General features: G+C 40.6%; 3 protein-coding genes across 3 annotated transcripts; 2 read left to right on the forward strand and 1 right to left on the reverse strand.

Annotated features, from left to right (window-relative positions):
* Positions 1 to 46: 46 nt before the first annotated feature.
* Positions 47 to 6,198, reverse strand: uqcrc2b (ubiquinol-cytochrome c reductase core protein 2b). The gene is made up of 14 exons (XM_020615920.1): positions 6,095 to 6,198; positions 4,421 to 4,507; positions 3,922 to 4,071; positions 3,782 to 3,846; positions 3,623 to 3,679; positions 3,209 to 3,333; positions 2,256 to 2,353; positions 2,119 to 2,176; positions 1,897 to 1,992; positions 1,605 to 1,804; positions 1,424 to 1,504; positions 1,251 to 1,327; positions 580 to 733; positions 47 to 389 (listed from the first exon to the last, which is right to left on the reverse strand). The coding sequence occupies exons 1-14, from the start codon at positions 6,125 to 6,127 to the stop codon at positions 306 to 308; spliced, it is 1,365 nt and encodes a 454-aa protein (XP_020471576.1). The 5' UTR covers positions 6,128 to 6,198; the 3' UTR covers positions 47 to 305.
* A 382-nt stretch (positions 6,199 to 6,580) lies between these two features.
* Positions 6,581 to 8,006, forward strand: LOC109969181 (NHP2-like protein 1). Its single transcript, XM_020615895.1, has 3 exons — positions 6,581 to 6,794; positions 6,959 to 7,079; positions 7,546 to 8,006. Exons 1-3 carry the CDS (start codon positions 6,792 to 6,794, stop codon positions 7,806 to 7,808), a joined length of 387 nt encoding a protein of 128 aa, XP_020471551.1. The 5' UTR covers positions 6,581 to 6,791; the 3' UTR covers positions 7,809 to 8,006.
* An 86-nt stretch (positions 8,007 to 8,092) lies between these two features.
* On the forward strand, positions 8,093 to 12,430 carry crym (crystallin, mu). Its single transcript, XM_020615893.1, has 8 exons — positions 8,093 to 9,937; positions 10,018 to 10,168; positions 10,336 to 10,398; positions 10,517 to 10,618; positions 11,100 to 11,283; positions 11,448 to 11,569; positions 11,654 to 11,738; positions 11,868 to 12,430. The coding sequence occupies exons 1-8, from the start codon at positions 9,771 to 9,773 to the stop codon at positions 11,939 to 11,941; spliced, it is 948 nt and encodes a 315-aa protein (XP_020471549.1). The 5' UTR covers positions 8,093 to 9,770; the 3' UTR covers positions 11,942 to 12,430.
* The last annotated feature ends 590 nt before the right edge of the window (positions 12,431 to 13,020 follow it).

Consider the following 13,020-nt stretch of genomic DNA (forward strand, 5'->3'; position numbering starts at 1 on the left):
AACTAAATATTCAATTGTAACCAAAATACAAACACTTAAAGCTCTGTAAGGTAGATAGAATTTATTCATTATTTTACATTAGCTATACAGTCAATGTGAACAAATGGGCAGGGCACAACACTGTGATGCACCAGAGCATCACCACCTGAACACAAACTGATAACAACATCCAGAACTACGCAATGGTGTTCTGACATCTCTCAGAACAGCACTGCAAAAGATAAGTTGTTTTTGTCAAACTCTAGAGGAAACAAATTCTGCTTTGCCATGAGAGTTAGGTCTGGTAGAGGGTGACCAGGAGGGCTTTAGATTTCATCCACAAAGGGTGTTGTTTTGAGGTTGCCATTAGATGCCATGCTCTTCTTCCCAGACACAAATTTCTTGGCAGCCTAGAAATAAACAGCAAGACAATATAGATGCCATTAACTACAAAGCACATTTTCACACAGCACATTAAAAATGCATATCTGACTAAAGTAAATTCAATAATGTACAACTCTGCTCTCTCCTTAAACATGCATTGTAAGCATGTTTAAGGAGAGAGCAGAGTTGTACACTGAGAGGAATCAAATATCTTACATTGGCGACATCAGTCAGGGAGATGTTGTCAATGCTTTTGGAGACTTCCTCAAGGGAGTGGTAGGACCCCTCAGCCAGAGCCTGAGTGCCCATAGCCTCCAGCAAACTCTCCGAAGTCTCCAGAGACATCAGGAACTGCCCCTTTAGCTGGGCCCTGCAGGCAAGAATATGCCAAAAAACAAGGAGAGGAAAACATTTAGCATGATGTATTATTTTCCTCTGAGTGTCAAGTATGAGGAGAGAAGGCAAGTCAATTTGATCATATTGAGAATCCTTTTTTTGTCTTTTCTGTGGACAGAACCACAGCTGCTGTTTCCAGTCTTTATGCTAAGCTAAGCTAACCAACTGCTGGTTCTGGCTACACGTTCACTGTACAGATTCAGAAATTGTATTGATCAAGTGTCAAACTATTCCTTTAACTGTATACTTTACTGCTTACGGACTACACACGTCATGCTTACTCACATTTTCAGTCATGTTATGGAGATAACAACCAGCAGTGGTACCATGACCATGTTTCAGCCACATCCTTTCTTTAGCATTAACCCCATTTTGATGCTTTTTTTGTCAGCTGAAATATAAAATGTGTTTTCTGACTGATTTGAACATTCAGTCTCTGTTATGGAGGGGCACTGTGTCAAGTAGTGTCTCTGTCCGTTAGCATGTCTTACTTGGCCCGAGTGAGGTCAACAGCCGTGACTCCACCATCAGCAACAGCCTTCACCTGGGCAAGAGCAGCCTTAATCACCTTGAGAGAGAGGGAAGAGGGTAGAGGTCTGTCACATTAAGACCTTTTACTGCTCTTGTTAAAAGGTTTGTACCATTATGAGTATGGGATACTCACATTACCAGCAGCTGCAGCTTGGGAAATTGTATAGATCCCAAACAGACCCGAGTCAGAGTAGCTTGCATTGAAAGCACTGACCTGAATATTATGAAAAATGTCTTTACATGTGTTGTAATTATGATTTTGAATATATTATAATATATTTACAAGATTATATTGCAAACTGATAACCACTCACATCAAATGGGTCAGTAGTTGCCTTGGCAACACCCTGGACTATTTTACTGGAGGCGTTGGAGCCCCTCTTGACATGTGGACCAGCTCCCAGTAAATGCTGCAGCACACTGAAGGCCAGAGCCTCACTGGTGCCTGCTGCTGCTGACTGGCTCACCACCGCTGAGTGGACCAAACTATCGGCGTTCTGCAGACGAATCTCACCTGGAGAGGGGCAGAAGGGGGACAGGACAGGTAGGGATACAGGGCAGGCTGGAAGTGGTAAAGCTGTAGTAAAACCTCAAGGTTAAGCTCACCTCCACAATACTGAGCTTTGGCTCCTGTGGTGCCTGCTCCGCTGCGGATGTTGAGGAACTGCTCTCCCACTTGCTTCAGCACAGCGTGGTCAACACCTGGAAAAAAGACAAACATCTTTAAGTCATTTAGAATAACATCAGATATGTCCTCAGCCACATCAGCTCAGCACTGTGCTAGTATTATTATAGGGTTATCAATAGAAAAGGTATAATGACCCTTACCAAGTCCAACAAGGGCCATTCTTGCACTTGTGAAATTATTCTGGACAAACTGGTGCAGCTGGAGAAAAACACAAATATCACATTAAAATTGGTACATTAACACCACCAGTCTTAATATACCTTGTAAAAATACCCACGTGTTCAGAGTTGAAGTTGCCAACCATATAGTCTGGGCAGTACAGGGAGTTACAGAGGGCATTCTTGTAGGCCACTTGATGCAGACTTTCAACAACAGCTGGAAAAGAGAGAAAGGCATAATCATGAACTACAACACTCTGATGTTAAAGCTAAAACTTGTAAGGTCTTCTTAATTCTTAAAACATTACTATATCTGTGTGGTGGAGACTCCCAGGAAATAGTCATTTGGTCTGGTGGACCTGTCTTGTGCCATTTATTTTTGTGACTTGGAGGACAGGATGTGAGATCAGGGTTGAGTAAATAATAGTTTAGCATTCCCATTCCCAGAATATTACTAAGATTTTCACTGCGTACCAGCAAAAATTTGATAAATCAATTTTGTCAAATAGATACTTCATCATTCTAGCTGTTGTTTTTAGCCAGAAATGAGAAATACAGCTTTAATTCAGACAATATACCATGCCAGTTTACTCATGGTGTAAAGAAACATCAAAGTGGGATTTTAGGCCATTATACAGTTTAAAGTCTGTGACATGCAAGATGGAATACAAAGTAATTATAAGGATAAGGATAACCACCCTTATTGGCCAAGTATTTTACACACAAGGAATTTGTTTCCGGTACAGAACTGATGGCAGCCATCTGCAGCGCCACTTCAACCGATGGTTCTAACCATCGGGGGCAACGGGGGGGTTCAGTGTCTTGCCCAAGAACACTTCGACACATGGACTGCCAGCACTGAGATTTGAACCTCCAACCTTCTGGTTGGGAGACGATTGCTCTACCCACTGAATCTAGGTCGCCCCCCAATTAGTTCCATGATCAACCAATGGGATTATTTACAGTGGCTTCAGGAAGTACCCAGAACCTCTCCTGTTATGAATACTACGTGTCACAACAGATTTTTCAATGGATAAAATGAATGACAGAAATAAATGAATGAATGATCCACCTATCTGAGCGCTCTGTGCAGCCCGGGCCTTATCAACCTTGACTCTAGGTGTAAGCTCCTTCACCTCCCATGGCCTGAATTCTGGGGCGGTTGTCACATTGATCAAATACTCCATCACTGTGTCACTGCAGGCCAATATAAGAGAAAACCATGTTAGTAATATGAGATAATGCAATCATTCTGAAAAACACAACCACTCATGCAGCATAATCTACTTATCCACTGACCATTACCACTCCTTTGTTCCAAACACAACCACAGCTCTTTATGAAGAAACAAACTACAAATGTTTTATAGCCAGCGTTCCATATTAGGAGTGCATATTCACACAGGTCTTCTCCTTCTGCTACAAACACTGTTATTTTCAGATTTATTTAGTATTAATTATAACATCAGTTTTATGCAAAGACTCACATGTCATCTCTCAAGCAGTCAATGGTGTAGATCATGTTCTCTCTGGATGAAGTCACACTGCAGAGAAATATATCCAGGTATGAATACTGATAATGGAAGATACGTATGCGGTGATAAAAACATCTTTTTCCAGTTAAACATGTTTGGGAGGTTACTAACCTCAAGCTTCCTCCCACTGCCTCTATACCACGACATATCTTAAAAGCTGAAGCTCCTTTGGTTGTCTGTAATGGTACAAATGCAAGTCAACATCAAGCTGGCCCTAGTACTACTTCGAACAGATGTCTGAGGTATCTTACCAGGTTGGAGGCCAGCCGGAGGAGGTGGGTGACCCCCAGATTTTCATGGGTCTCATAACGACAGCCAGCCTTAACAAACACTCCAATCTTGGAGGCTGGGGAATAGTTCTCCAGTGAGGCAATCACCAGTCCACTGGGCAGTCTGGTCACCTGGACAGGAGAACACATACAAACATGTACTTTAGTTGAATAATTTCAGTGAAATATAGATTTTCACTTAAAATCTAAAAGCCAAAACACAAAATCCTGCTCAGTATTAGCCTCAATTTAAACTTATAACAGTCATCCAACAGATATCTTAGTCCTCAGACCCCAAAATCACAGTCCGCACCCAGCCAACCATCCTCCACTCCTCAGCATACATGCACATCCTTGTAGGAGCAGGTAACCCCTGTAGAGAGCCTGAGGTCTGCCAGGGGCTCCGTAAGAGACTGGCCTGTTCTAGCAGCCCCATATAATCATCTCTGTTGTGAACAAAGACAAGTTAACCACTACTGACCTGTACATCTTGTGGCTGAAACTTAACATGTTCACCAGTCCCAGTGGACTCCACTTTATGGGCAGTCTGGGCCGCGTAAAGCCTTGACTGAAGAGGGGAAAAAAAAAAACTGAGACTATGGGAAAACATTGGCAGTCACATTGATTCCCGAGAACATCATCACCTCTGACAGCAAATATTAAATAAGTCCAAATCTACATGTAATCATGTCAACAAACTCAGGAAATGGTAACACTTCAACACATTTTTTTCTCTAAATATGTTATTTAAAATGTAATGTCAGTGCTCTGGATGTTGAGATATGATTTTTCAGCACACAAAGTTGGTTTTGTTACAATAGAAGCCAAATTTTTTTCTCAGGGATAACCACAACATTGTATAATGCAAAACATGTAAAATGTTAATAACATCAACTATTACAGGTAACGCTCTTAATATAGTAATGAATAGTAGGGGAGCTGCACACATCCACCTAATGCAGTGGTAGGGATACCAAATCAACTCTGTACAAACTAACGTTAGAAGCTAGTTAGTTCACACTGCCAAGGAACTTGGGGTAGTTTTGTAGATCCTGACTTGTATGAGTTGGGTTTAATAGTACTTAAAGTGTACAAAGACTCAACCTTTAATAGGGTTATGTTAACTTTTTCAGTAGGTTTAGTGCTGCTTAAGCAGCGTTTTTATTGCAAGAAATAATCAATATAACAGTCAAATGTAACATTCAAAAATAGTAATCAATAACAGACATATGCCAGGAGTGAACCACATAAGAAAAAAGGGTTGAGCAGTTTACAAAATCATATAACTTGAATGAAGTAATTATCTTTAAGGCCATAGGGTTTGCAGAGTGCTGAACAGTTTGTATGTATTGTTGCATTTCACTTGTGAAATTTGTAAATAAAAGGTTTTCTTTTGCCAACTTTGGATTTGTGAATATGAAATTTTACTAGGAATGATAAAGAGGTTTATGATATAATAAGTGTAACACAGTGTGAAAACAGAAGACATGTAACAATGGAATTAGTGGATAGATTTTTTCCAACATGCAACAGAGTAAGGACAGGTCCAAACTAACTGTAAGGCTGTTACATTATCAACTCGACAGAAGAAACAACTTACATCAATGATTTCCCTTAATTTTTGTAAGCAATGCTTCGCTGATTAAGGTCGATAGAGGAGTTTGAAAAACATCTCTAGGTTTGTTTGCAATCAGATATCTTAAAGCAAATTGCCAAACGTCTGCCCACTAATACTTGGGACACACTTGCTCCATTAATGTATTACGTATGGGACAGCGACAATGTCTTTCTGAAAGAGGGGTCTGATTCTTTTGTTTCGGTTTGAAGGGCAAGATGAGAAACAACATTGTCCTACTATGGTGTCATTCGGAGATACAGGACCAGTGGAAGGAGAAGATTCTGTGATGCACTTGAATACCATCATCACACCTTAAAGAAATGGCACCCATTACAATAGCAAATTATTTCGGGGTTACAGGGAAAGGACAGAGTAGTGTCAGGAGTCTAACTGCTTTCTTCTTTGCTCTTCGTCCGATTGTGCGGCCACGACCCTGAACTCGGTGGGGAAACCATTATAACAGTAAAACGGGACAGCTGTTGCACGTACAACCGTTTCGACATATAGATGCTTATGATAAATTAGATGAATCCTTACCGATAGCCGACTAATTGCCCGAAACCCCTTCATCTCCCCTCTCTCCTTCAGTGAGGACGATGAAGCAATATGGCCGAATAGAATGTGCCCTACCCAGAATTCCCAGCGCGCAAAAGAACCCCCGAGCCAACGAGAGTGCGCCCCCTGGTGCTACGGACATAACACAGCCATAAACAAATGTACAGTATTAAATGTATTAAATGTACAGTAACAAATGTACAGTACAGTAGTTTCTTTCATAGGGCAAACTGAACCTGCTACATTTGTTTTGGCATTATACTATGATATTGTTAGAATATTATCAATTACAGTTAGCATTTCAACTAAAGAGTTCTCATAATAAATTAGCTATACATACTATGAAGTTTAGAGTACCATGAATGTATTATATGAATGTATCAGAGTATACATAATACCCATGGATGTCATGATAATAACCCTGAATGTATTAAAATGAGCAGTTAATATATCCATAACAGCAAAACAAAGAAAGCATTTCCTGTTTCAGTGCGCATGTGCGTTGGCCTACACGTGTGGTAAGCGTTTGTAAGAAAACTCATTAGTTTCGTAGCACTACAAAGATACAGCACAAGAAACATCTCTCTAGTCTTGTTTTCCTTTCCAAGCCGAGTGAAAGAAATAGTCCTCCGTGAAGCATTTCGCCGAGAGGGCCGGAATAAAAGAAAATCAATTCAAAATGGTAAGTGTTGTTCTAGCGTTACGCTAAAAGACTAGCTAACTGTTAGCAAACCGATTTATCTGGACCGCAGAGCGAACCAATCTGAACCTCATCACATCCTCGTGCTTGTTCATAATGCTGTTTTCACGAGGCTAATGTGGTTTGTATTGTACTTACATAACCAGAGTGAAGCTCAAGTGAACCCAAAAGCCTACCCGCTGGCTGACGCCACGCTGACCAAAACCATCCTGGACCTGGTGCAACAAGCTTCAAACTACAAGCAGCTGAGGAAGGGGGCTAATGAAGGTGACCAAATGTATCCTCAGCATAAATATTTGGCTTAAAGTGTGACCATTTAATGGGTTCACATACAGGCTGGTAATCTGATCAGAGATAATGTAGCATCAGAAAAGTCAGTGGTGTCGCTTAAGGTTAAAACAGCTACAAAAACTACAGGTTTGTGATCTTGCAACTAATCGATTTGTTTATTGATTATCAAGTTGGTTTTGAATCATAATGTTATCTGTTAAGCAATACAAATTATTTGACCAGTAGTCTAAAAGTCCAAATATTTCATTTTTTGTAAATCGGTGCTGTTGCAGAGATTCTCAAATTGTTACACAGCTGCTATTGTTTCTTTCTATTCAGTGACCAGAATCTCTAGTGATGATGTATCTCAGAATGAGATCTAAAACTACTATGCTACCAAAAGGATTATTAAAATTATGTGATATTAATACACTGTACTAACAATGATCATCTTCTTCCCTAGCCACAAAAACCTTGAACAGAGGCATTGCTGAGTTTATTGTAATGGCTGCTGATGCTGAACCACTAGAGATCATCCTCCACCTGCCACTGCTCTGTGAGGACAAGAATGTCCCGTATGTGTTTGTCCGCTCTAAGCAGGCCCTAGGACGGGCCTGTGGGGTGTCGCGCCCCGTCATTGCTACCTCTGTCACCATAAAGGAGGGGTCTCAGCTCAAACCGCAAATTCAGTCTGTTCAGATGGCTATTGAGAGACTTCTCGTGTGATAATTGTTGCACTGCTGTGACAAAGTATCTTTGAACAGATTGAAAAAAGAATCCCGTTTTGTGTTGGATTAAATAAAAAACTGTTGTTATGCATGGAAATTAATTATAACTTTTATTTTCTAGGATTATGACTTCACTTTGGTGTTATCAGTGTACAATGGCATTACCTGGTCCAAAATGAAAACATTTTTTTTTAAATCTGGTGTTTTGTCCTTTTGCTTATTATTATTCTCCTTTTCATTCCGGTGGTGTAGTTTACGTTGAACAATTTGAGAAGTGACCAGAGCAATTTGTAATTTTTCCATTGACCTATTATTTTGTAGAATTTCATATTCACATTGTCATATAACAAAACAAAGACAGCAGCATGCATCTGAAAAATTAACAAGTACTGAAAATGTCAAATTTATTTTGAAAGGGTATTTAAGACTGTGTTGGCAATGTTTCTATATATATTGGGTTTGAATACAAATTGAAACAGTAGTTCTGGTTTGACCTGGATAAAAGGCTTTCTGTGGGACCATGCAATCACTGTGCAAGGCTTTAATGTCTTTATTATTAGTTAAAATATCTATGCGGTAGGCCTGCATCAGTGGTGGAATTACTAGTACTGAGATCCTTTAGCAAACAGCCTACAGTGTAACCTAAAGTTCTGGCAGGTTCAAAATTACATAGGTATTAACAGCAAAAAAGCACTTCAAATATATAGAAGTATTTTTTATGCTGGTAAATATCCCCTGAGGTGGAACTATTAACTATCATAAACAGTAATATATTGTAGTGAGCCTCGCCAATGAATGGGTCAGACCCCGTTCCGGAAGGTTACAAATAAATCTGGGGAGTCGTCAGATGATTGATGATGCAGACCAGAAGAAAAAAGTTCTGCTATAGCAATTTGTAGAACTTTTACTTGCCATTAAATGTTGATCCAATGTTTCTTTTTGGTAAATAGTGCACACGTTTAATTATTTTGCTAAGGGGGCTGGAAATTATTTTCAGCTGCACCGTTGTCAGCAGCTAGACGTTTCCAGGATATCTTACAAAATTCTACTGGGAAAACAGAAGAGTCAGTGATTTGTAGTAGTGCTGTAATGAAATCCTGGCAGGATATGGGATAGAGACAATAAAGGGAGACACTATTACAATATTCAAAAATCCAATAAAGTTAAGTTGTATGGAGATAGTTATAGGAAATATGACATTATATGATCTAGACTTACGTTAGGGCATACAAGACTAAAAAATACATTACATATTATTGGTAGGGTGGAATTTGGTGAATGTGAGTATTGTATATGTGAGGAAACAGTTGAACATGTATTATTAGAATATAGGACGATTAATGTAGAAAGAAATATTGAAAGGTAGGGTATTAGAAATGAGCAGAGAGTTGAGCATTAAAGGTATATTGGAGAAAGGGCAAAACAACATCAGATGCAAAGAGATTTGATTAAATATTTAGAAATAACTAGGTTGAGAAATAGAATATAAGGCTAACTCATAAAGTATTACAGACTCTGGTGCAGTAGGTGGCGGCATGCACCTTTTACGTTGGCCTGTAGGCAGCCATTAACACTCAAGAAGAAGGGAAATAAGTTTTAGAGTGTGAACGGGAGTTTACATGTTTCCATGTGCCTACGTAGGCTTTCTCTGGTGCTCATCCGGTTTCCTGCCACAGTCCAAATACATGCAGGAGATGTTAAATAACGACTTTAAGATGCCCTATCTATTCCAGGATGTACCACTCACCCAGTGTCGGCTGGGAGTGGCTGCAGACCCCCCGCGACCCTTCGAATGATTAAGTAATACGTTTGGATGGATGGATTGACCTCTGTGACCCTCTGACGTGTCTGCGCTCCTCCTCTAGCAGGATGTTTAAAGAACCGTCCTGGCTCTGCAGTGACAGCTGCTTGAACTTTGGACCAAATACGCGCCGGTTACGTATCAGAGTGGCAAGAAACCATGGCTGCACCTCCTGTTATCATATGGGAGCATGAGGTCGAGCGCCTGTTGCACTACAGAGAGCTGGTCCCTCGTCTGGAGGAAGCCTTGGGAAAATTCTCCAGACGAGACAGCGCTGAGGTGATCCAGCCTGTGCGCAACATCGTGCCACTGCAAAAACAGAATGGGTAACGCCCGTTGTAGTTCTGTTAAGTGAAACATTGACAGTCCGGTGGTAGTCTTTGCTGACTTACCCTGACTTTTATAGGTTCTTGGCACTGATGCCTGCATACATGGAGAATGATGGAGTCCTGTGCACAAAGTTAGTGTGTTTCTACAAAAGGGAGGATGGTTCCACCTTGCCAGCTGTTCAAGCCACAGTGGTGCTGCTGGATCCAGAGTATGGGAATGTCAAGGCTGTAAGTAAAACTGATACACACTTGAATGGTTCTGACACAAAACAGCACAGCAGGTTGGGTTCAGTACCAGCAAGTGACTGCAAAACAAATCTAAATGTTGATCTGGCTCGGCACCAGTTTTAACAAGTTCACCCTCTGACCGGTCATGAAATGTTTCCAACTGGCAGGTTATAGGCGGAGAGGTCATCACAGACATGAGGACAGCAGCTGTCTCTGCAATCTCTGCTAAGGTACAGCACACTGCCTTTTTTAAAAACCATCTTTTTTCTGGTACCTGCTCTGTAATCTTGGATTGATGTTCTAACTCTGACACCCTTGGGTTTGTCCTGGTGTGTTTTTGTTATGCAGCTGCTGATGCGTCCTGAAGCTGAGGTGCTGGCCATCCTGGGGACCGGCAAACAGGCCCTCAGTCATTACAGGGTCTTCACTGAAATGTTTTCATTTAAAGAGGTGCAGAAATGTCTCATCAATGTATGAAGAGAGAGTCTGAACAGAATTCTGTCAATTCTAGACATGTTTAATGCATGCTTATTCATGTCTTACTATTTTCCAATATAATAAATAATTAAGATCCAAAGAGATCAAGATTGTTACTGAATGCAAAGAATGAGACATAGTTGTCTGTGTGCTGTGCAGATAACAGGTAAATAGAACTTCAAAATGTTGAGCTCTTGGTATAACAAACAAATGTCTCATCCATGCAGTAATATGGCAGTCAACTAGGCATAAAGGCTTAAGCATGTTAAAGGTTAGATGTGAGCAAAGGAAATTTAAAAACAGGTTTGAACCTCCAATTAAATCAAGTGAAACCACCAGAGTTATCATGCTCATAATCCTGCCCTAAATCTGGACTTTCCTAGTGTTCACTGTTGAAATTAGTTTTGTGATTGCTTTTATAAACCGTTGTGCCGCTCCTGGATCTTCAACATAGGTGCGTGTGTGGAGCCGTACAAGAGAGGGAGTGGCGCGGTTCAGGCACTCTGTCAGCAGTCCGGTAACAGCATGCGTCTCAGCGGAGGAGGCCGTGAGGGGAGCAGATGTCATAGTGACAGTAACGAGAAGTACAGAGCCAGTGCTGTTTGGTCGCTGGGTCAAACCAGGAGCCCATGTGGCAGGTGAGAAGAAATAACACACACACACACACACACACAAAACTAAAGAGGAAATTGAGAGTTTTAGATACAAACATTTAAATGTTTAAAACTCAAGATCGTTCTTGTGTGGATCTTGGACCTCTGTAAATGATTTCACATTGTGTTTACCTCCTGTCGCCGAGCAGCAGTGGGTGCTTGCAGGCCAAACTGGCGGGAGCTGGACGACGGGTTGATGAAGGAGGCGGTGGTATATGTTGACAGCAGGGAGGGAGCAATGAGCGAGTCTGGTGACGTCATCCTTTCTGGGGTCAGTGTGTCACTATGCCTTTGAACAGTTATTGACTCTGCGGAATATGTGTGAAAAATATGACTGTGGATCTTCTGGTTTCAGGCAGAAGTGTTTGCAGAGCTTGGAGATGTTATTAACGGAACTAAACCTGCTCACAGAGAGAAAAAGACTGTGTTCAAATCCCTTGGTAAGCCCTACTTGATGTGAACCTAAAGGTCCATGGCATGTTGAAAGTACTTTGCTTTTCCAAGTCAGTACATTAAGAATCCAGTTTTCAGCTATATTTTCACAGTAACCTTTTTTATCATTACAACAGGAATGGGAGTTCAAGATGCAGTGTCTGCTAAACTGGTACTTGACCAGTGGAAAGCCAAAGCCTGCCAACCATGATGTGGCCATGCGTTTCAGTCTTTACCTTGCTATCTGACTTTTATGGCACAGTGACTAATCAAGATGGCGGCAGTAAAGGACAAGGCCACTCCTGTATAACCTTACCAAGCAGCCTGTCAAAAATATTATAACGTACAGATCTCGCCACAGAGCTGGATATTTAATGATGAAATAATTAGTTGATCAATCATATAGTTAATCAACAGAAAACCAATCACCAATAATTTTCAATGACTTTATTCGCTTAAAAAAAGGAAATAAGCAGACTGGGTGAAAATGAAACCACATTTAGCAAGACATTAAAATCCAGGTTTGTACTCCATCTGCTCCACTGAAACACAAGAGCACTCATGCACTTTGATCATTGCTCATTTCAAAATACATTTTGTCTGCTGAATAGGTATTGCTCAAGGTCATATTGTACAATGAAGACATTAAAATCAGTTTCAACTTTTATGTGCTAATAACTGGCTCACAGACCTCATAAAACACAGTACTAGATGGGGTCAAAATGAAATGGTTACACACCACCATGACAGCAATATGAGTATCACATTCTGAATAAGATGCCTCAAAGCTCCGTATGAGTATGAATTTAATGAAAACTTGTAGTGATGGGTATAATCTTTAAAGACTGCACAACAACTGGCTGCTCTGTACCTTCATATGCCTGACAGTCACTCAAAACACTGCATGTACCCGAACACGTCATGAGAAAAGAGCAGCGATTTCAACCAGTAAGCTTTTAGGGATAAAACAAAAAAAGACCTGTTAAACATCCAAGAGTTTTGAATGCTCATTCAATGTAATTATTACTTAGCAGCTGCTACAACACTTGTTACCTGTCATTTAAGGGTTAAACTGTTTCTTCACAACTGGATAAAAGCATCTTACAGGTTATGACAAAAGGAAAAACTATGTTTTAGTGTTCACTGGGTTATTACAAAGTGATGACTGTTGACTGAGGTTTGGCAACACCTCAGTGCCGTCAGATGACGCACGTAAACAAAACAGTCTGTCAGCCACAGACGAGGACAACTGAATGAAAATGGAGAAATTAGTGTTTCTAACAACCATTA

This window comes from Monopterus albus, unplaced genomic scaffold (genome assembly GCF_001952655.1).
Source record: "Monopterus albus unplaced genomic scaffold, M_albus_1.0 scaffold171.1, whole genome shotgun sequence".
Lineage (NCBI taxonomy): Eukaryota > Metazoa > Chordata > Actinopteri > Synbranchiformes > Synbranchidae > Monopterus > Monopterus albus.

Excerpts from the sequence above, each read along its gene's own strand:
- uqcrc2b (XM_020615920.1), bottom strand. The coding sequence starts at position 6,127 with ATGAAGGGGTTTCGGGCAATTAGTCGGCTATCG. Across the intron at positions 3,334-3,622 it reads GACTGCTTGAGAGATGACAT|TGACACAGTGATGGAGTATT; the intron begins GTGAGTCTTTGC and ends ATTGGCCTGCAG. Across the intron at positions 734-1,250 it reads GTTGACCTCACTCGGGCCAA|GGCCCAGCTAAAGGGGCAGT; the intron begins GTAAGACATGCT and ends TCTTGCCTGCAG.
- LOC109969181 (XM_020615895.1), top strand. Across the intron at positions 7,080-7,545 it reads GAGGAAGGGGGCTAATGAAG|CCACAAAAACCTTGAACAGA; the intron begins GTGACCAAATGT and ends CTTCTTCCCTAG.
- crym (XM_020615893.1), top strand. The coding sequence starts at position 9,771 with ATGGCTGCACCTCCTGTTATCATATGGGAGCATGAGGTCGAGCGCCTG. Across the intron at positions 10,399-10,516 it reads TCTCTGCAATCTCTGCTAAG|CTGCTGATGCGTCCTGAAGC; the intron begins GTACAGCACACT and ends TTTGTTATGCAG. Across the intron at positions 11,739-11,867 it reads GACTGTGTTCAAATCCCTTG|GAATGGGAGTTCAAGATGCA; the intron begins GTAAGCCCTACT and ends TCATTACAACAG.